This window comes from Nannospalax galili, unplaced genomic scaffold (assembly GCF_000622305.1).
Source record: "Nannospalax galili isolate Female #2095 unplaced genomic scaffold, S.galili_v1.0 scaffold664, whole genome shotgun sequence".
NCBI classification, from domain to species: Eukaryota; Metazoa; Chordata; class Mammalia; order Rodentia; family Spalacidae; genus Nannospalax; species Nannospalax galili.
The window spans coordinates 916892-939097 of NW_008354274.1; the positions used below are offsets into that span (position 1 = coordinate 916892).

General features: G+C 51.5%; 1 protein-coding gene and 1 long non-coding RNA gene across 4 annotated transcripts; both read right to left on the bottom strand.

The window, feature by feature from the left end:
* Window positions 1–158: 158 nt before the first annotated feature.
* Window positions 159–3646, bottom strand: LOC115067413. Its single transcript, XR_003846840.1, has 3 exons — window positions 3137–3646; window positions 1133–1255; window positions 159–570 (listed from the first exon to the last, which is right to left on the bottom strand). It is a non-coding gene; the product is annotated as an uncharacterized LOC115067413 (long non-coding RNA).
* A 2201-nt stretch (window positions 3647–5847) lies between these two features.
* Ap5z1 (adaptor related protein complex 5 subunit zeta 1) lies at window positions 5848–22083 on the bottom strand. 3 transcript variants are annotated; one of them, XM_029555163.1, is made up of 18 exons: window positions 22005–22083; window positions 19515–19642; window positions 17082–17216; window positions 16736–16891; window positions 16162–16306; window positions 15804–15913; window positions 14729–14897; window positions 13917–14057; window positions 13765–13802; window positions 13531–13693; window positions 12368–12549; window positions 10423–10565; window positions 9948–10088; window positions 9386–9497; window positions 8567–8664; window positions 7084–7216; window positions 6795–7009; window positions 5848–6456 (listed from the first exon to the last, which is right to left on the bottom strand). In XM_029555163.1, exons 1-18 carry the CDS (start codon window positions 22066–22068, stop codon window positions 6186–6188), a joined length of 2544 nt encoding a protein of 847 aa, XP_029411023.1. In that variant the 5' UTR covers window positions 22069–22083; the 3' UTR covers window positions 5848–6185. The 3 variants fall into 3 exon arrangements, with proteins under 3 accessions (XP_029411023.1, XP_029411022.1, XP_008849604.1); XM_029555162.1 differs by lacking the exon at window positions 22005–22083 and adding an exon at window positions 21040–21139; XM_008851382.3 differs by lacking the exon at window positions 22005–22083 and having other exon boundaries at window positions 16736–16922; window positions 19515–19661.
* Between the last annotated feature and the right edge of the window lie 123 nt (window positions 22084–22206).

Sequence of the window (22206 nt, forward strand, 5' to 3'; positions counted from 1 at the left end):
GCAATTGACATTGAGACGTTTTCACATGCATTTCACATGCATTTCTAATCTCTATATACATGACTATCACTGGTCACAGTCATAAGTAAAAATTTTTAAAAATTGTATGAGAGGGAGGGAGGTATGAGTGTGGGTGCCACAGCATACATACATATTAAGATCAGAGGACAGGTGTCCTCCCCTTCCACCTTGTTTGAGACAGGGTCTCTTGTTGGGCACTGCTGTATACACCAGGCTGGATTGCCTGCACACTTCTGAGGATTCCCTGGTCTCTGCCTCCCATCCCACCATAGGAGCACTGGGATTATAGACACACACATACCTGGCTTTACATGGGTTCTGGGGATTTGAACCCAGGTCCCCATGCTTGCATGGCAGGCACTTTATCACTGAACTATTTCCCCAGTCCAAAGTCCTCATCTTTATGACAGGAGCAGGTATATTCTGGGAGAAGATGGTTCCAGTCAGCTGCAAAACACCCCTCATGTGGGTCCTTGTGACCTGCAGCAGTGTCCAGGGTGGGCCTCATGGCTTGGCCTCATGCAGCTCTATGCTGCCCCCTCCTGGTCACTGGGAAGAGAGGCACTGCATTAGCTGCAGGCTTTTCAAGCATGCACCCTTCACCCAGCTTGAACCTGCACCAACAGCCAGGTGCCCAAAGATGCTAGCCTATGTATACCATGCATGCCATGGCTCTCATGTGGCGGTCAGAGGACAACCTGTGGGAGTCACTTCTCTCTATCAGGTGGGCCCTGGGACTTGGACTCAGGTTGCCAGTCTTGGTGGTAGGTGCCTCTCTCTGCTGAGCCATCACACCAGACCCCAAGTATGTTCTTAAAAAGCCATTGGAAATGGCTGGGTGTGGTGACACATGCCTTTAATTACAGTACTCAGGAGGCAGAGGCAGGTGGATCTCTGTGAGATTGAGGCCAGCCTGGTCTACATAGTGAGTTCCAGGCCAGCTGGAGCTACAGTGGGTCTCAGAAAAAACAAGAAAAGGCTGGGCATGGTGGCTGACACTTTTAATCCCAGCATTCAGGAGGCAGAGGCAGTTCCTGGCTGGCTGTGACTACAGGGAGATCCTGTCTCAAAAAGACCAAAAACATAAACAAAAGTCAATGAAAAAACTCACGGTTTGTCAGGTGTGGTGGAGCATGCCTCTATTCTTAGCAGTCTGGAGGCGAAGGCAGGCTCTCTGTGATCTCCAGGCTAGCCAGGCTCTGTCTTCATGGCTGGGTATGGCTACATGGAGACCCTGTCTCAAAAAGACAAAAATAAATAAATAAATAAAGCATGACTTGACTCAGAACCATGCTGAGTGCAGACTGCTGGTTCCCACTCTTAATTCCTCTACTGTGGTCACAGTGGCCCTATGAGCAGAGGAGGCAAGCCCCGTGATGGGAGACAGAGTGGGAGAGCCACACTCCTGCAGAGTAACACTATTAGAGAATGGAATGTTCTCGTTTGGTATCTATTGCTGTGATAAAACAATGACCAAAGCTGGGCGTGATGGCGCACGCCTTTGATCCCAGTACTCGAGAGGCAGAGGCAGGCAGATCTCCGTGAGTTCAAGGCCAGCCTGGTCTACTTAGAGAGTTCCAGGCCAGCTGGGGTTACAGGGAGACCCTGTTTCAAAAAAGACCAAAAAAAAACCAAACCAAAACAAAAAACCAAAAACCCACAAACAAACAAAAACAAAAACAACAACAAAAAAGACCAAAACCAACTTGGGGAGGAAAGAGTTTATTTTAGTTTAGTTTATTTTATTTTATTTAGTTTAGTTTAGTTTAAGGGAAGTCAGGGATGGAGCTCAAGGCAGGAACCTGGAGGCAGGAGCTGAAGCAGAGACCGTGGAGGAACGCTGCTCACTGGCTTATTTCTCCTTGCTCAGCTACCTTTCATATACAGCCCAGGCCCACCCATCCAGGGATGGCACCTCCACAGTGGGCCAGGCCCTCCTGCATCAATGAACAGTCAAGAAAATGCCCCACAGATATGGCCATAGGCCAGTCTGATAAAGGAAATCTCTCAGTTGGGATTTCCTCTTCTCAAGTGTGTCAAGGTGACAACTGAAAACTATGACAGAGACAGTCCGGCAAGAGGCCTGCAACAGGCCAGCTGTGACCCTGTTTCAAACCAACAAAATCAAAAAGGATTTTGAGGAATACCTACTTATATAGGGGAAATAATTCTTTTCAAGTGAGTCATTGAGGATAGTGGCTCAGGGTTGGATGGAGAAGCAAAATACACAGGGCTCACAGGGAGACCTGGATGTCACCAACATTGCAGCACTGATACTGGGTGATGGTAGGTTCGTTCATGCTTATTCTCTTACTTAGTAATTAGTAAAAACAAAAGAGGGGAGTACAGGTTCTGGGAAGGCGGCTCAGTCAGTAAGGAAATTGCTATCCAAGCATGAGCCTCATCTTCAGCACCATGTAAGCCACACACAGGTGTGTCTGCAACCCCAGTGCTGGATGGTGTGTTGGGACGGGGGTCAGGAAGATACCTGGAGCTCACTGGACAAGCTTGCTGAATTATGGAGCTCCAAGTTCAAGGAGGGAACCTATCTCAAAAAATAAGGCGGATGGGCCAGCCAGAGGGCTGAGCAAGTAAAGGCACGTGCCACACTGCAGCTTTCCTCGTGGCTACCAGCATGACATTGCTTCTTCTTGGCATGGATGTGTGTCCCCACTTTCATTCTCTCCTCTCTCTCTCTCTCTCTCTCTCTCTCTCTCTCTCTCTCTGTCAAAAAGACCAGCCTCTGTTGGCCTGGATACTCACGATGTAGACCAAGCTGGCCTTGAACTCATAGAGATCTGCCTGCCTCTGCCTCCCGAGTGCTGGGATTAAAGGCATGTGCCACTATGTCCAGCCTCCTACCCTCTTCTTGATGAACTTTAGCACCTGCTTGGACACTTGATGAACTTGGTCACCTTGGGCATCTCCATGATAGACCAGCCTCTGTTGGCCTGGATACTCACGATGTAGACCAAGCTGGCCTTGAACTCATAGAGATCTGCCTGCCTCTGCCTCCCGAGTGCTGGGATTAAAGGCATGTGCCACTATGTCCAGCCTCCTACCCTCTTCTTGATGAACTTTAGCACCTGCTTGGACACTTGATGAACTTGGTCACCTTGGGCATCTCCATGATGCTCCTCTCACAGGGTGTGAAGCTGCCTGATCACATCCTGCATGCATGAACTTGGTGTGCTTGGTGAGGCACCCTCGATGGCTGTGTCTTGGCTTGCTCAGGTTCTTTGTCACCTTATGGCCCTTGCTAAGGGCCAGGGCCATGAGGTAGCACAGAGTCATGGCCACTCTCCCATGGTGGCTGCAAAAGGATTAAAAATTTTTTCATTAAAAAAAGAGGATGCCCACTGGAGCAGAGTTGTCATTCATCTTAGGGAGGCCTGACTTGGGCAGCGATCAGTGCAGGGCTGGAATGCAGGCTTGAGCATCTGAGCAGGCCTCTGTGGCTTGGAGAAGGATCTAGAAGGCTGGTCTTGCTCTGTTAGGAGGATCACAGAAGGACTTGCTCTGTGAGCAGGGTCAAAGTAGAGCTTCTAAACCACAGACAGAGTCCAGTTCACAGACCCTGTTGGCTGCATTGTATCTATTCTGTTTGAGGGGCACTAACTCAACACATCCCTGTGGAAATAAATTGTGCTTCTTTACATGTCTGTAAACCAACACAGGCTGGGACAACAGCACCCCTGGTCAGAGTTACACTTTAAGGTCTGGTTCTGGAAAAAAGACACAAAAGTGGATGGACTAGTTGGGAAGAGGAAGGGGATCAGCCAGAGTAGAAAGGGAATGAGACTAAGGGAATCAATATGGTCAAAATATACTATTTGCATGTTCAAAAATGTCATAATGAAACCCATTATTATGTACAACTCATATCTAATAAAAACTTTACAAGCTTTTTAAAGGTCAGAAAAAAAAGTGGGTAACTGAGGAAGACACCTGACATCAACCTCTGACTTCCACGTGCATGTGTACATATACCCAAATGCACATGTGCACACATGTACCACATACATTAAACCCACACTGTATGTGTCAGTTATTCACACATAAGCTCAGTTGTATCAGTGCTGACAGGAGATGAGTGTGTAAGAGAGCCACAGGCCCCATAAGCTCCTGGGAACCTGGAGCCAAGGGCTGCCCTGTCCTCTAGCCAGGTAAGGATAGGAAGGAGAGGCTGAGACCATGTGAGACCCTCAACCCTTGGCTCACATATGAAAGTGGCCAGGCCAGCTAGCCTGAGCTGCTGTCTATCAGGAAGAGGGTGCTGTATTTGCAAACACCTTTGTTCATGTCTGCACAGCTCCATCAACTCATGCACTGCACAATGACGTCATCTGAATTCGGTCACCTTCCTGACTAAAGTAGATGAAAATGCCAGCATTTCCACTGTCCCCTTCTCTAGGGGTGGCTGTTCCCTCAGAAGAGGAGGCACAAGGTGGGTATGGTGAGGGTGTCTCTCTGAACACATCTGTTGAGGCCCAGGGCGGGGCATAGCAGGTTTGGCAGGGACAAGCAAAGGCTTCTCGGAAGCTCGAACCTGGAATCTGGACATAACCATATGGGCTGCAGCATCCCTGAGTTCTGGCAGGACTACTCCATGACCACCCACAAACCCTGTCTGCCTCCACAAACTAGTCTCTCCTTAGGGAGTTCAGGGGTGGGACCGCTGAGTCCTGCAGTAGGGGCAGAACTGTAAGGCAGGGCCAGATGGAAGCCAGATGGATGTGAGCGGGGAAGGCAGGGAGCATGGCCCAAGGTCTGCCCAGCATTAGACTCAAAGGCAGTAGTGCCACCTAATGGCCATGTACTTTCTGCACCTCAACAGCCTGCTGGGAGGCCTTTCTAGCTAGCTCAGCGTAGCACAGTGCTCACCTGGAGACATCCCTCATCCTGACTTAGCATGTGACTTTTTACATTTTTAAAAAAATAGGTTTTAAAGTTTTGAAAACTTTACCAGGCGTGGTGGCACATATCTTTAATCCCAGCCCACAGGAGGCAGATGCAGGTGGATCTCTGTGAGATCAGGGTCAGCTGGTCTACATAGCAAGTTCTAGCAAGTTCCTGGGGCTACAGGGAGACCCTGTCTCAAAAACAAATACAAACTACTGAGTGTGCACTGGCACACATGTGGAAGTCAAAGGACAATTATCAGGATCAATTTTTGTGTCTGCTTGCATACTCCAGGCTCGTGAACTCTTAGCCGATTCTTCCGTCTCCACCTCTCATTTCTCAGGAGTGTTGAGATTACAGATACACCACGCTTTTTACATAGATTCCAGGGGTCAAACTCAGGTGGTCATGCTTATATGAACTTCGGATCCTCTTGTCTGACTGTGATTACAGGTGTGCATCACCATGCCTGTGTTATACTGATTACTAAACCCTGGGCTTTGTGCATAAGAGGAGCCACCAACTGAGCCACAGCCCTACCCGAGTGCCTTACTTGTGTCATATCCAGAACACTGGATGTCAAATCACGGAGTCAGGGACTGCCTTCAGAGGACAGGGTAAGACAGGCAGCCCAGGCTCCTGGCCAGGCTCCCTGGTTATCTCCCAGGCCCAGAAAGGCAGAGAAATCTTGCTGAGTGCACAGTCTTTAAAGGTTTGTTTTTGGGCTGGTGAGATGGCTCAGTGGGCAAGGCACTATAGGCCAAGCCTGACAACCTGAGTTTGATCCCCAGAACCCACAGGGTGGAAGAAGTGACTCCCACATGTACACCATGGAACAAGTGTGCTTATGTACACATACACAAATACTAAACGTTAATAGGCCAGGCATGGTCACACAAAACTTCAAGTTTTTATTTTTACTTTGTGTATGTGATTATTTTGCCTGCATGCATGTAAGTGCACCTGTGTTGCCCATGGAAGCCAGAAGTGGCATCAGATCCCTTGAAACTGGAGTTACCGACAGTTGTTAACTACCATGTGGGTGGGCAAGGGAAGAGTTAAGCCCCAGGCGGCTGGCTAGTGACTATCCCGAGAGCCACCCTGGACCACTCAGGGTCCATCCTGGACCCACCCTCTTCCCCCTAGAAGCTTCCTTTCCTCCCCACTCCTCTCTGGTCACCCAAGCTGACAACTCAGCCCTAATACCAGGCTGACTGCCCAGGCTCTTAATCTTCATAGTGGGTGTCCACATGACTGCCGCTTCAGCCTGGGAGGAGACTAGCCTCCTTCTCCACCAGCCGACTGACCATGCGCAGAGCGAGAGGCAGGGCTGTGTTGGTATCTCTGTGGTAGCGGGGCTGGCATACTCCCACAGTGGGTGTGAACACAAACTGGGCTACACTGGGCATCTTCAGCAGCATCAGCAGCTCTGTGGCTCGGATGCGGATGGCTTCTGTGTCTTCCTTCCTGTGCATGGAGCTGGTGGTTGGGCTTTGGGCCAGGGTCCGCATCTTTGACAGGAACAAGGAGACCCTGGAGATGAGGGGGATTCAGCTAGTCAGTTCCCAGAAGCACCCAGTTAGCTGGGCTTTTCTTATAATTAAAAAAAAATTTATTTTTATTTTATGACTGTTTGGCCTGCATGTAAGTACACCTGTACTGTGCAATGCCCGTGGGGGCCGGAAGAGGGCGTCAGATCCCCTACAACTAGAGTTACTGATGGTTCCGAGTCGCTGTGTGGATGCTGGGAACTGAACCCAGGTCCTCTGCAAGACCAGCCAGTGCTCTTAACCACTGCGCCATCTCTCCAGCCCCAGTTAGCTAGAGTTCATATTGGTGGGGCCCCCACCTTGTTCTCCCTAGCTGGGTACCTGGGAATTAGGTCTTGGCTCCGGGAGGCCAGCTTGGTCAGTGTGGTCATGAGCGTGGTGACAACCTCTGGGGGACAGCAGGGCAGGTCCACTGAGGAACGGGACTGGGTGACCTCAAACAGCAGGGCTTCTAGTGCTTCGAAGAATTTGTTGATCTGCTCCACAGTGCAGCGCCTGTCACAGGTCACTGAGAGGTACTCCCCGATGGCCCACACCTAAGCCAGGAACACAGGCTCAGCACAGGCCAGGGTCTCCTGGTGGGATGGTAGGAGGCTGGGTGGATGCTTACCACACAGGTGAACATGCTGGCTCGGCTGTGGATGCTGCTCACCCTCCCGACGAACTCCAGCAGTTCTCGAGCCAGCTCCACCACCAGTGAGGGCTTCAGCTTACACAGCGCCAGAAACTGGGAGCTCAGCACCCTGCCAGGACAGCAGGAGCTTGTGGGGTTGTGCTCTGTTGCATACCCAACCCCACTCCATCCGATTGAGTCCCTTCAGCTGGCTGAAGTCAAGGATTTCTAGGGACTATCCTATGCCTAGAAGGCCTTTCAAACTGCCAGGGACAAGACTCCACCTACGTTGTCCTTGGTTTCTTGTGAGAAAGATACGCTGATGGTCTACACATGAAATCTTAGCCTACCAGGAGACTGGGACAGGAGGATCTGAAGTTTAAGATTTGTCTGGGTTACAGAATGAGTTCAAGGCCAGTCTGGGGAACTTAGAAATTCTGTCTTGAAAGCAAGAAGGGCTCAGTAGGTAAGAGCACTTGCTCAACTCAAGCATGAGGACCCGAGTTCAAATCTCTAGAACCTATGTAAAAGCTGGGTGTGGCTGTGCATGCCTGTAAGCCTAGCACTGTCGGAGTGGAGACAGGAAGATCGCTGGGGCTTGCTGGCTGCCAGCCTCACTCCACCTCAACGAGAGACCTAGAACCTATCTCAGGGAGTAGGGCAGAAAATGATGGAGCAGGACATTCAACCTCCCCCTTTAGCCTCTGCACATGCAGATGCACACACCTGTACCCCACCCCCAAATACAAATAAGATTATGTTTAAAATAACAAGAAGCCAGGCATGGTGTCACACTCAGGAAGCAGAGGCAGGTGGATCTCTGTGAGTTTAAGACCAGCCAGGTATACATAGTGAGTTCCAGGCCAGCCAGAGCTATATAGAGACTTTGTCTCAAAAAAACAAACAAAACAATAAGTTAAATAAGTAAATAAATAGAAAAGCAAAAAGGGCTGAGGCTGGATGTGGGGATGTAGTGGTGCACCCTTGTAATCCTAACACTTGGGAGGCTGAGGCAGGGGGACTGCTTTGAGTTCCAAGACAGCTTAGATAGCACCTGCCTAGAATCCCCCAGTGAGAGGCTGGGGTGTGGCTCAACAGCGGAGCACTTGTGTACCATTCAGGAGGCCCTAGGTTAATCCCCAGAACTGGAGGGGGTGCGGATATGAGAATATCAATAACCCCACCAAGTGAAGAGAATGATCCTCAGGGAACAGGAGCCTCTGTAACAGACACTTGAGACAACTCTAAAAGGAAGTGAAGAGGCTTAGGGGAGGGAAGGCATAAGAATATTCTAGATGGGGGACAAGATGCAAGTTGGATGAGGAGCTGGCAAAATTGGAGATTGCAGAGGGTAGACTGGAGAGGGGACAGTGCTAAGGTCTACACCCAGTGTATGGGTGTAATGTGGGCAAGAGCACACAGAGCGGGATCACTGGAGCTGCGCTGCATAGGTGACACCTGCCCAGGGCCACAGGCTTACCTGTGCACACGGGCCTCATACTGAGGGACCTGGTAGAGGGAGTCATTTCTCTCCAGGAGCAGCAGTGCCAGCTGGTTGATTAGGGCCCCATTGGCGAACTGGGGTCAAGAGAAAGAGGGGCTCAGTTCATGCCACAACAGATGGATGTCATCTTTTACTTCCTTGTGAAGATGAGGCCACAACGAGGGAAACATGACCAAGGGGGTGACGTTCCTACACCACTATGTTCCCCAGCATGTGGGGTGTTAGGGAACTGGGGGAGGGCTGTGAAGCCCCAGCTTCCCTGGCCTGCTCCTGCCTGGAGGCTTCCTTTTAGAAGCCTGCTCTGCTGATGAGTATGGTAGTGCACACCTTTAACCCCAGCACTCTGCAGGCAGAGGCAGTGGATCTCTTTGAATTCGAGGGCAGTCAACGGTACACAGTTGAGACCGTGTCTCAAAGATGCCCGCTTTACAAGGCCCTTCAAGGCTTGGTCTCGCCTGGCTGAGTGACCCCTGCCCTGTAGCCAGTGTACCTCAAGGGGCTCTGCCAGGTTCCATGCATCAGACCTGTGAATACGCAGCCAGGCTATGGGAACCTTGTGGTCCTGGAGAACATGCTGCCCTGACTCTAGCTTCTGCTGCCAGCCCCAGGGGTCACATGCCTGCCCTGTCGTGAGGGCTGAGACTTAACAGTCCTTTCCCCGTCTCTCGGATCCCGAGGCCATGAAGGGCACAGCAAGATGAATAGAGGGCAAGATCAATGCCACCATACTCTGGGACAGTTTTCCCCTGGCTCTGTGAGATCCACAGGAGTTGGGGACCTGGGAAGTGGGCTCACCTGAGTCACAGCCGAAAAGAATGCCTGGAGCAGGGTGGGTACTGCCTCAGCGCACTGGGCCACCCGGGCACAGCTAGCCATGGGCTGCAGCAGCTGGTGGAGGGGTGTCAGCCTACAGATACAACAGGGCTGCTGAGTACCACCACTGCTTCCACCTCAGTGACCCCAGAGCCACCAGAAGAGGGGAGGACAGATGCTGTGGCCAGCCACACAAGGCCACTGCTCACTTGCCTCTTGTTCCATGAGGCTGAGGGAGGCAAGGGAACATCAGCGTGCTCAGCCCAACAGAGCTGGGGACAGGCCAGCACGGGCTGACCTGCAGAACCTGAGGCTGTGCTAGGCCTGTTTAGTTTCTGCATTTGTAAAGTGGAGTGCTCACTGAACCAGCTGAGGGCTGGGTCAAAGGGGAGCCTGACGAACCCTCCATGTCCAGGGCCAGTCTCCTGCAGTGAGGCCCACGGCTGTCTCTCCAGGCCAAGGGAGAGGACACAGCCCTATTTCTGGTGCAGAGCTCTAAACACAGACTGTGGCAGGCTCACTGAGCCCCTGGTGGTTCCCTCACCCCTCCATGGAGCCACTGGCCTTGGTGCGAAGCAGGTACTGGAAAAGGCCCTGGAACTGCGGGTCTCGGAAGGCCTCCAGGCAGCTGGGGATCCTGAAGGTGGTGTCCCAAAGTGGCCTTTCAGAAGGAGTTGGTGAGGACCTGAGAAGACAGGCCAGGCTGGGATGCAGCTTTCAGTAAAGAGCAACCCACTCCAATTTGCTCTCTGATGCCAGGGGCACCCAATGTAACATCACAGCCCCTGGGGGGTTGGGGAAGGACCAGGGCCTGGAACATGGGAAGTGCCCTTGGTCAACATGAATCACTGGGGAGCCCCGGGGCTTGGGGGCTGCCCTGAGTGGGTGGTGAAGGGCCCAGAGATGCAGTCTGGAGAAACAGAGCCTTGCAGGGGCCCTAGTCCAGAGGGTTGGGAGTGGTAAAGAGACCAGAACCAGGATCTGGTTGCAGAGAAAGGGATAGGGCTGATCAAGCCCACCTGAGCTGTAGGTCCAGGGCAGCAGTCAGGCAGGGCAGATCCAGCAGCATATGCAGCATCTCCAAGGCTGTGCCAGCATCCACCAGAGCTGGGAGGAGTGCCACGAACTTGGCAGTGAGGGGAGGGCTGTTCCATGCTAGGAACTGTGGGATACATGGTGGTTCAGAGAGGTTGGCCGGGTGGTGGTGGGGGGTTGGTTGGGGACTGCATCACCATGGCCTCCCACTGCCAACTGATACCATGAAGGTGTTTGTTCTGGGTGGGCACCTGAGCCTGCCCGACCTGTCTACCTCTTTCTGACACTGCCTGTGATGAGGTGTGCATAAACGTTTCCTTCAACTGTTTGACTTTGGCTATTTAAATTTTTTTTTGGTCTTTTTGGGACAGGGTCTCCCTGTAGCTCCGTCTGTCCTGGAACTCACTATGTAGACAAGGCTGACCTTGGACTCACAAGAGATCTGCCTGCCTCTGCCTCCCTAGTGCTGGGATTAAAGGCGTGCACCACCACGCCTGGGCTCCTATTTAAATTAATTAATTACTATTATTATTGTATATGTGTGTGCATGTGCATGTTGTTTATGTGACAGTGTGTGGAGGTAAGACAACGTGAGCTGGGCGGCATGGTGGTGCACACCTTTAATCCCAGCAGTTGGGGGACAGAAGCAGGCAGATCTCTGTGAATTTAAGGCCAGCCTGGTCTACATAGCAAGTTCTAGACCAGCCAGGGCAAAATAATGAGATCCTGTCTCAAAAAATTAAAAAAAAAATAAAATAAGACAACTTTCAGGAATAAGTTCTCTCCTTCCACCCTGCGGGTCTTGGGGATTGAACTTGGATTGTCAGGCTTGGTGGCAAGCACCTTTACCTGCTGAGCCATCTTGCAGCCCCCGCCTCCAGCCATTCTGCTTTGGCGTCTGCAGTCACTTTTGTACCAGCAAGGCAACTAAGCGCTTCTCAGTCATCTTTTTTTCTTTAGAAAATGGATTGAGTTTGGGGCTGGGGAGATAGCCTAGCAGTAAAGTGTTTGCTATGCAAATACAACCTAAGTTCTATGCCGAGAACACATTTAAGAAAATCCAGATGTGGCTCTGGAGAGCTGGTTCAGCGGTTAAAAGCACAAGCTGCTCTTGTAGGGGACCCAACTTTGACTCCCAGCACCCACATGGCAGCTTACAACTGTAACTACAGTTCCAGGAGATCCGACACCCTCTTTTGGCCTCTGTAGGAACTGCATGCATGTGGTCCACTTATATACATACAGGCAACACACTCATTTACATAAAAAAAATCTGGTGTGCTGGTACACTCTTGTAACCCTCATCCTGGGGAGGAAACAGGTAGATTCCTGGGGTTCATTGGCCAGCCAGTCTGTCTTAATTGGAGAGTTCCAGACTAAAGACAGACCCTGCCTCAAAAAACAAGGTAGACATTGCCTGATGAACAGCACCCGAGGCTGTACTGTCCTCCAGCAGCACATGTATGCACACATGTGCATATGTACTCTGCCCCCAATACATCACAGACCGGTGCCAAAGGGCTGAATGTGCCAGGCAGAGTACAGCCCTGGCCAAGCCAGGCACGGCAGTACATACCTGTAAACTAGAGAGCCTCACTTCCCAGAGCAGGAGGACCTCAAGCCTGAAGCCAGGCAGCTCACAAAGTCAGGCATACTCTCTTACCCACATATGGCTTTGTTTGTGAAAGAAAAGGGCGTTATGTAGCCCAGGCTTCCCTGAAACTTGCCTTGTAGATGAGGCCTGCCTCAACCTCTCAAATGCTAGGATGAAAGGTGTGAGCCACCATGCCTGGTTCCTGTGTGACTGTTTGTATGTTATGATGCACAGCCATACTCAGCCCTCATACTTGGCCCTGTAACCCAAACTGAGACCAACTGAAAAGGGGGAAGCCCGAGACCCTCGCCTAGGGGTGAATCCCCCCCACATGCCTTGAATAGATTAGGAAAGCTCATCTTGAGAAGCCCCAGGAAGTGTGAGTCGAACAGGGCCAGGTTGTAAGTGCAGAAGTGGATGATCTCGAATGCCAGCATGGGGCTGTGGAAGCGCTCAGAAGGGAGCCTGCTGAGCAGGTGCTGATAGACAGCTTCCGAGTCCACGGTGGCTGCCTCCCCTGAAAGACACCAGGCACCACCAGGACATTAGGCTCCATCTCATAAGCATGCTCAGTAACCCACAGTAAGGCTTCTCTGCTGCAGGTCAGGGCCCAGCAGCCTGGCCAAGCCTCCAGGATTGCACATGCCTGGGGTACACCAAAAGCCTCCAGGAGATGTCCACTGTAGAAAAACTTAGCTGAGCCTGACGACATCGATCTCCTAGGCCACTGAGCACAAACAGGAAACAAGAGTCAGGGAGGCACTAGTCCCTCAGTTGTAACTTTCACAGGCCTTTTGACATAGCAGGGAGAGCACTGAGTGGGACAGAAATTATGCCTATTGACAAGTGCAAGGAGTTGGCTGTGCTGGCCCACCACTGCAATCTGTTACTCAGGAGGCTGAAGCAGGAAGACTGAAAATTCAAGGTCAGCCTGGGCAACTCACTGAGACCTCATCACAAAATAAAAGGAGCAAGATGTGGTGGTGCACACCTTTAATCTCAGCACTGGGGCTGAGACAGACAGATTTCTATGCGATCAAGGCCAGCCTTAGTCTATACAGTGAGTTCTGGATGGGTTGGGGCTACCGGGGAAGCTACCAAACACACACACACAAAACAAGAAAAAACAATCAAAATAGAGGGCTGGGGACATGGCTCAGTGGTAGAGTACCTATCTCCCTGGCATCCCCAGTAAGGGGCTGGAGGTGTGACTCAATGGCACTGTACCTCCTAGAATCCCCCAGTGAGACCTGGGGTTATGACTCAGTCGTAGAGCCATCTGCCTAGACTGCCCTAGGGAGGTGCTAGGGGTGTGGCTCAATGGTAGAGGGCTTGTCTAATATGTGAAAGATTCGAGTTCCATCCCCTGCACTGCCAATAAACAAACAAAACAAAAATGTAAAGTGACAGCCTCTGAGAATCCAGAAGAAATTGCTCTGCCCACCATCGAGCAAGCTGCTCTTTACTGTGGCCCTGCCTCCTGTACACCCAGACTCACCATGGTTCAGAAAGAACTGGGCGAGGGGCACCAGTGCCCGCTCGCTGCCAGGGTCCTCACCCAGCCTCCTGTGCAGGGCCTTGAGGCAGGAGAGGGTGCGGTACAGGAAGGAGGGGTCCTGCCGGCACAGCACATCCAGCACTAGCACAGCCTCCACCACACACTGAGGGGACATGGAGCTGTGTCAAGAGGGTCCAGGCATCACCCTGCCTGGTCACCCTGCCAGCCACTTACAGCTTTCTGTAGGTCAGAGTCCCCCTTCCTCAAGGCACCTGAAGGAAAGAAGAAAGGTGATTGGTCTCTAAACGGCACTTGACAAGGCAACTGCGTTCTAGAAGCTCAAGGCCAGGACAGTGAGTGAGAAAACACATAGCCCTGGGACTCACGTCGGTTGCTCTGTTCCAGGAGGCGTTGGCAGTACTCAAAGGCTACCTCCCTCAGGCGCTCCCGAGGGGGCAGCAGGTGGCTGGCAGTGGAGGTGGCAGAAAGCACAGACAGGGTGGAGCCCTCCGGCTCTGACTTGTCATCTGCAGGAAAAAGGGACACCCTTGGTAGACCATGTGGACAGGCAAGTTGGACAGAGGACATACTGCAACAGCCTCCCAGAGGGCATGAGGCTTGGTCTCTGTCACCTTGCCCAAGATGCCCACATCCATCTGGGGTGCTAGTCAGGTTTACTGTTTGGTTTTGGGTATATGGAAAGAGGGTCGTACTACATAGCTCAGGCTGGTCTCAAACTTACTATTCTCCTGCTTCAGATTGCCAAGTGCTGGGATGACAGGCACACACTGCTATGCTTGGCTTAGTTTTTAGACAGGGTTTCACATAGCCCAGACTGGCTTCAAACTCGCTATGTAACTGAGACTGTTCTTGAACTCCTGATTGTCCTGCCTCTACTTCCTGAGTGCTGGGATTACAAGCACGCACCACTATGCCTAATTCAATTTTATTGTCTATAACCCAGGTCTGTGTATGTGACAGAATCCAATGGCACTGTCCAGACAGATATGTGGAATGGCTGCTGAATTAAACAACTCCTCTGCCTTCTCTGAGCACACCTCACAGGGACACTGGTGTGTCTAACTAGGGCCTCTGGGGCTGACTGAGCTCAGCTGAGTAGGCCATGATGCTGACCTGCACCTAAACCCCAAGGTGCCCATCCTCTACCATTGACTGGCCTGTTGCACCCTGGACGCACCTGCATCTGGAGTGCCTGGGTCCTCAGGGCCGCTGTATAGCAACCATGTTCTCAACATAGAGAATGCCTGCATGTTCAGCCACTGGTCCTCCGTGAAGTGCTGGCCCGTGGAGAGCACTGTGAAGAAGTCTGAAGCTACTGCTCCGTCCACCTCGGTGATGGGGCCTGGCTGTGGGAGGAAAGGCAAGGGTCTGCAGGACTGGGATGAGGCTGGTGGGCTCACAAGTTACAGAGGGTGGAGGGGAGAGGAGATCACAGGAGGCTATGAACCTCAGCATGGCTTAGGGGCCAGCGCTACCTGCCCCTGTTCCCATGATGCACCGGAAGAAATGTCTACACTCCCAGACACAGGCAGGCCTACACCAAGACCTGGAGATGCAGGACACCAGGTTTGTTGTGGATCTTGTATCCCCTGTAGGCTCTGGGCACTGACCATTCAGGATCCCACCTGTGGTTGGCCAGACCCAAAGCAGACTCCCCCAGTTCAAGGTAGAGGCAGCAAGAAACTTTATTCGAATCAGGGGAAGGACAGTGTCCAAGGGGACATGTCTGGTGGGAGTGGCTATATGCATGCAGGGTGTGTGTGTGTGAGAAAAACTCCCCAGGACAGATAGGGCTATTTTGAGTGGCATTTTATTTGTTTGCTGTTTCCAATTTATTTATTTTTATTTTCTGTGTATGAATGTTTTGCCTGAATGCAAGTATACCACAGGAACACAATGCCCATGGAGGCCAGGAGAGGGCACCAGATCCCCTGGGACAGGAGTTACAAATGATTGTTAGCAGTCATGTGGGTGCTGGGGATCAAATGCCGATCCTCTGCCAGAGTAGCCAATACTCTTAACCTCTGAGCCATCTCTCCAGCAGCTTTATTGACTCTCAACTCTTGATCCTCCTGCCTCTAACTCCTGATTGATGGAATGACAGGCACGCACCACCACATCCAGTGCTGGGGCTCGAACCCAAGGCTTCATGTGCGCTAGACAAATACTCTACCAACTAAGCTCTGTCCCCAGCCTGTAACAGAGGTTTTGTGATATCAGCTCCCCAAGGACCTGAAGGAACTTGGACTCACTTGCCGGATCCTGGGTGTGGAGAAGAAGCCCCCTGAGTGTGGAAGCCCTTGCTGGATGCTGGCATAGCGCAGCCAGTCAACCAGTCTCTTGCTGAGCAGGTTGGTCTGGTCTGCAGGGAGGGCAGAGGGGCAAGGTAAGGCAAGAGAAACATATCCTATGGATTCCCAGGCCCCCCGAGGATGCTGACTGAGTTTGCCCAAGAGAAAAAGGGGCTAGCAGCACACCACACCATGGGCTCAGCCTGGAGAAGCTACACGGGGCTCATCAGGCCACCTGCCCTTCCTCATACTATACCCAACCTATGGGTTGCTGTTGGAAGGGAAGCAGGGGGGCCTTTGGGGAAGAGGTGGCCCATACCTTCCTGAAGGATGCCTGGGGCCAGGCTAATGACCTTGGATAGGATGGGGAGGAGGTGCCTGACACTGGACCCCTCAGGCTGTCGGTTCTCAAGGACTGTAAAGATGCGCTGGCTCACATGTCTGACTTCTTCTCCTCTGTCTCCCTTCAAAACAAAATAATGAGCTCTGGCAATGCTTCAGTTAAAGTGCATGCCTTGCAAGCACAAGGACCCAAGTTCCATCTCCAGATCCCATGTTAAAAAAACAAAACAAGGGGCTGGAGAGAGGGCTCAGAGGTTAAGAGTACTAGCTGCTCTCGCAGAGGACCCAGGTTTGGTTCCCAGCACCCACACAGTAGCTCACAGCTGTCTATAAAGCCAGTTCCAGGAAATCCAATGCTCTCTTTTGGCCTCTGTTGGTATTGTATATACACGGTGCATATAATCTAAGGCAAGCACACACATAACACATAAAAATAAGAAAAACATCGAAGAGAACAGGCACTGAATTCCATGGGTCCCCACAGAACACAAGCATGTTCAGGGACACAGGCCTGAAGCAGAAAGCCTCCCAAGTATTAGCAATCATGTTACCTGGGCCAGGAGCACAGATGCCACAAAGCTAAGCTGTCGGGTGTTCTGGGCGTGGTCACAGGACAGGGCCAGGCTATCGAAGGGTGACATTTCTCTCAGGATGGCAGCACAGAGGACCTGAAGCTGCTCAGGGCTCGTGGGCAAGCAGAGGGTGTTCTGCAAGAGGTATATACACATCTTCTCCAGCCTGCAGGGCGAGACCCCACCAGGTGATGCAGGCACTCCAGGGAAGCTGGCTTTCATATGTCCGGCAGATGGAGAAGGGCCCGAAGGAGCACTGCCACCAACCTACCATTATGAATGAGACTTGCCTTGCCTCAGCAGCTGGCAAGGCCAGGCCACTCACCTCCGGGGGTACTTGGTGGCGGATACAATGAGGAAGAGCCTCTGTAGAGCATCTATGGTGGCGGGTCCCGGGTCCTCTTGCAGCAATTTGCTGACCCGGGAGCAGAACCGTTGGAGCTCTCCATTCTGGATCTCCCTAAGGAAGGGGTGTCAGCAGTTATCACAGGGCTTCCTCTCACTACTGGGGGCTAATCCTAACTAGTAAAGAGAAAGCTGGGTCTTCCAGGGGAATGGTCACCCAGGCCTGCAACACTTCTGGGTGAATTATAGGAACCAGAATGCAGACAGGTTCCTCCCTAGAACTGAGATGTGTCACCATCAGTTTCCTAGTGGTACCCTTGATGGTGATCCACACATTCCTGTTTTGTTTTGAGACAGGGTCTCTTACTTGGTAGCCCAGGCTGGCCTGCAACTTGCAGCAATCCTCCTGCTTCAGTCTCCAAGGGCTGACATTATAAGTGCGAGCCATTACACCCAGTGAAACATTGTTTTAGGGGAGTCTTCCAAAAGTCAGGGACATTTACTCCAAGTTGCCACCCAGAGCCTGTGCTGGCTAGCCTGGAACTCATTATGTAGCCTAGGCTAGTCTTGAACTCTTAATTCTCTTACCTCAGCCTCCCAAAGGCTGACATTACAGACACACCACTATGCCTGGCACTCTCTTCCATTCTTTCTCTTTATTTGCAGTGATAGGGTTTGAACCCAGGGCCTTACATGCTCGTGCTAAGCAAGCACTCTAACTCTGAGCTACAGCCTCAGTATTCCAAGTTGTTTTTCTATTTTTATTACATTTATCTATTTGTGTGTGTGTGTGTGTATGTGTGTAGGACACTTGTAGGAGTCAGTTCTCGCCTCCCACCATTTGAATCCCAGGGATCAAACTCAGGTTGGATAAACGTACATAAAGTTTATACATTAAAGGGCAAATGTTATGGCAGATTATGAGGTAACCTGATATAATTCAATACATCACTGGCTTAACTTGGAAACAGGCAACAGTTAAGTGACTGACCCTCAATGTGGAAACGTGTTTTTCAGTTTCTATTCCAATTTCAATGGCAAGGGAGGGGGCTGGGACTAGCTCAGTGTACTTGGCTACATAAAGGCCGGTTCCATCTCCAGCAGCAGAATATAAAGGCCAAAGATGAAGGAATTACAGGATGAAGTGCCTGTTGGGGATGAGGAGGACCCCAACTTTCCAATCCGTGGCTGAAGGCCCCATTGTGGTACGTGACATTGTTGGGTTCAAGTTTACACAGTCCCCATTCTGGACCTGCTCGCTGGGTGTTTAAACTAGGGACTTGGGAATCAGAAGAAGACAGGGAGTCTCTGCTCTGGGACTGCAGCTAACATGTGTCCTGATGTGTGAAGGCTCCAATAACTTCCTCACTGTCCTGGCCTGTTTTATTTTTTGCATACGTCGGCCAGAGTCATACTCAGGTGCCTATGGACAGACTGGATAAGGGAGGGGTCACACAAAGACACAAGGCTGACTCCAGGGTTCTGTAGTCCTGTAGACCAGGCTGGCCTTGATCTCAGAAATCAGCCTACCTCTGCCACCCACTACTGAAGGCAAGCAGAGCTGTGTACTGGTGATCAGGCCATGTGGGCAGACCACATTTATCAAACACTTTCCTAAGAGATCTGTGTGAATTAGGATGGGAGGTCATAAAAAGTTTTCACTATTTATCTACTTATTTATTTGTGTGTGGGGGAGGGGGGCTGGTGGAGGGCAGAGGACAAACTGTGGGAGTCCTGTCTCTCCTTTTACCATGTGGGTTCCAGGGATTGAACACTGATCATCAAGCTCCTCTGCCATCTTGCTCACCCTATCTTGGGCGTTTTGCCTTGTTTACAGACTTTTTTCTTTCGTTTTTGTTCCTTAAAGATGCATGCCAGAGACCTCACCTTTTCTAACCTTTTCATACAATAGGACCAGCTCAGAATCCAATGTGTGCCTTTGCCTTTGAAGTTTACCAAATGCAGCAGGCCTCGACTTCAGGCTGTATTTTCTTCTTCTTTTTTGTCTTTTTGTCAGGGTCTCTCTGTAGCCCCAGCTGGCCTGGAACTCGCGGTGTAGACCAGGCTGGCCTTGAACTCACAGAGATACCCCTGCCTTTGCCTCCCAAGTGCCGGGACTAAGGGCGTGCGCCACCACGCCCAGCTCTGTTTCTTCTAACCAAGTACCACCAGGTCTTAGACCCGATAGCTGGGAAGCAGACATGGCGGGGACCTCTTGGACTGGCCGCATGTCCCCGAGTCCCGAGACAAGGCCAGGCTCCAGCTCCGGGGCTCAGCCTCGCTCTGTTGTGATCTGCCGGGGCCGCAGACGTGGGTTCTCCCGGTGCAGCGGGTCCCAGCACCTGCTCTAGCTCCTCCCGCAACTGTGTCGGCTGTCCCTCTCCTGACCTCCCCATCCGGGTTTCAGGAGTACCTGGCCTGCTGCAGCAGACTCTCCACACCCGCCGAGGGCATCCAGCTGCCGCGCAGACTCCAGCCCGGCCCGTCCGCGGCTTCTCAGAAACTTCCGGGGTCGCGGCACCTGGGTGAGGCGGATGCCACCTGCTTCCGGGAGCAAACGGAAGTGCTGTGGCCGTAGGTCCCGCCCAAACCCCAGGCATCCATCCACTTGAGCCTGGGAATCCTGAAACCCCGGACCTTACAGATCCCAGAACAGCGGGGGCGGGGGCGTCGGGCCTGTGATCCTTGGAAGCATCTGGTCCTAAAAGGACCTTGTCCCCTTTCTAGTTTTAGGGACTCACGGTCATGAGTGACACCCCCAGCCCTTGGGTTTTTTGTTTTTTGAGACAAGGTCTCCCCGTAGCCCAAGCTGTCTTGGCCCAGGCTGGCCTTGATCTCACAGAGATCCTCCTGACTGCCTCCTAAGTGCTGGGATTAAAGGCTTGCACCACCACACCCTGCCAGATCTTGGTAGGGTTTTAGTTTTGTTTTATTTTTAGACCTTGGGTTTTTTAAACGGTCTCACTATGTAGCCTAGGATAGCCTTGAGCTAATGTTCCTGCCTCATCCCTCTAAGTGCTGGAATTACAGATGTGTACCACCAAAACTGGCCAATTTCTTTTGTTTTTGTTTAAATTTGTTTTTAAGCTGCTTATGTTAAGTGCAGCACACACTGCTTAAAAAAAATCTTGGGGAGGCAAGATGGCTGGTTAGGTAAATGTGCTTACCACTAAGCCTGAAGATCTGAGTTGAAACTCAGGGACCCACATGGTGAAAGGAGAGAACCAACTGCTGAACGTTGTCTTCTGACCTCCACATGTGTGCAACAGTGGCACATGCCCTCCCTCCCCCACCACTACAAAGAATAAATTTAGAGTTGGGTGTGGTGCACACCTTTAATTTCAGCACCAGGGAGTCGAGGCCAGCCTGGTCTACATAATGAGTTCCAAGGCCAGCTGGGGCTACAGGGAAACTTTGCCTCAAAAAGACCAAAATAAAATAAATAAATAAAAAGCATTAAAAAAATGTTATTCAGGGGGCTGGAGAGATGGCTCAGCAGTTAAGAGCACCAGCTGCTCTTCCAGATGACCCAGGTCGAGTTTCCAACACTCACATGGTGGCTAACAACCAACTTCCAGTTCCAGGGGCTCTGATGACCTCTTTGGGCCTTGCATGCCTGGGTGCACTCACATACATGCAGGCAAAATTCTCATACACATATAACTACAAAAATGTCCTGGCCTATATAGTGAAATCCAGGCCAGCTGGGGCTACAGGGAGATCTTGTATCAAAAAGACCAATAATAATAATTTAAAATTTCAATTATAAAAGTTTTAAATTTTTTTAGCTACCTGTGTGGCAGACACACACATTTTTATAAATTCTGCCAGACAGGGCTACAGAAATACCCAGTGTTTTGTTGCCAACCTAGGGTTCTGAGGTAAGGTAACAAGTACAGACCCCCACCACACCCCCAGGCCCTGGCACCCCTCACTACCTGTGCTGGGAAGTGGGCGTCTATTCCATATGCAGGAAAAGGAAGCAGAAGGCAGTGTGAGGTTCCATGTCTGGAGAGTTGGCATGATGGGAAATCGAAATCATGCCTGCCTGGTTCCTGTCAATGCCTTCTGCCCTCCACGCCTGCCCACACCTTAAACAAGCAAAGCTTCAGGAAGAAGGAGGTGGACATAGCTCAGGTGGTAAAGTATTTTCCTTGCAAGCATGAGAATCTGAGTTCAATCCCCAGAACCCATGTAAAAATAAAGCCAGGCATGGTGGTCCGTGCTTGGAATCCCAGGACTAGGAAGGCAGAGACAGGAGGATTCCTGGTTCTCGATGGCCAACCAGCCTAGAATACTTGGCAAGTCCCAGGCCAGTCAGATCCTACCTATCTCAAAAAACATGGTGGCACTGGGGAGATGGCTCAGTGGGTAAAAGTGCTTGTTTTGAAAGCCTGACAAGCTGAGTTCACATCCCCAGAATTCACATAAAAGCTGGGCACAACAGCAAGTGTCTGTAATGCCAGTACAACCTCAGATGGGAGGAGACAGGAGTCTCCACAAGCTACAGGGCCAGCAGCCTGGCTTAAGCAGTGGTGAAGACACCCTGTCAGGGAGGCTCAGCGGGTAAAAGCACTGACTGCTCTTGCAGAGAACCTTGGTTTGGTTCCCAGCACCTACATGACAGCTAACAGCCACCTGTAACTCCAGTTCTATGGGATCTAACACCCTCTTCTGGCCTCTGTGGGTACTGCATGCGTGTGGTACACTTACATACATACAGGCAAAACACTCATATACATAAACAAACAAATGAGACCCGGTGTCAAACAAGGTGGAAAGGTGAGGACTGACACCTGAAGGCTGTCCTCTGACCTCCACAGGCTGCTGTGACCCAAGTATGCCCATATCAGAGAGAGAGAGAGAGAGAGAGAGAGAGAGAGAGAGAGAGAGACTGACTCACCTGGCTGACAGAAGGACCTAGGTCTGGCAGGGCCACCAGGGCAGCCACGGGTACCTACAGACATAGCCGGCCCAGCTTCAGACTTGTACCAGGAGTCAGGGAGGTAGGGGCTAGCTCCTCCCTTGCCAGTTGTGAAGTGTTTTCATGGTCTCTGAGCTCAGAGGACTCCTGGGGTTCACAGGCACCTACTGGAGGAATCTAC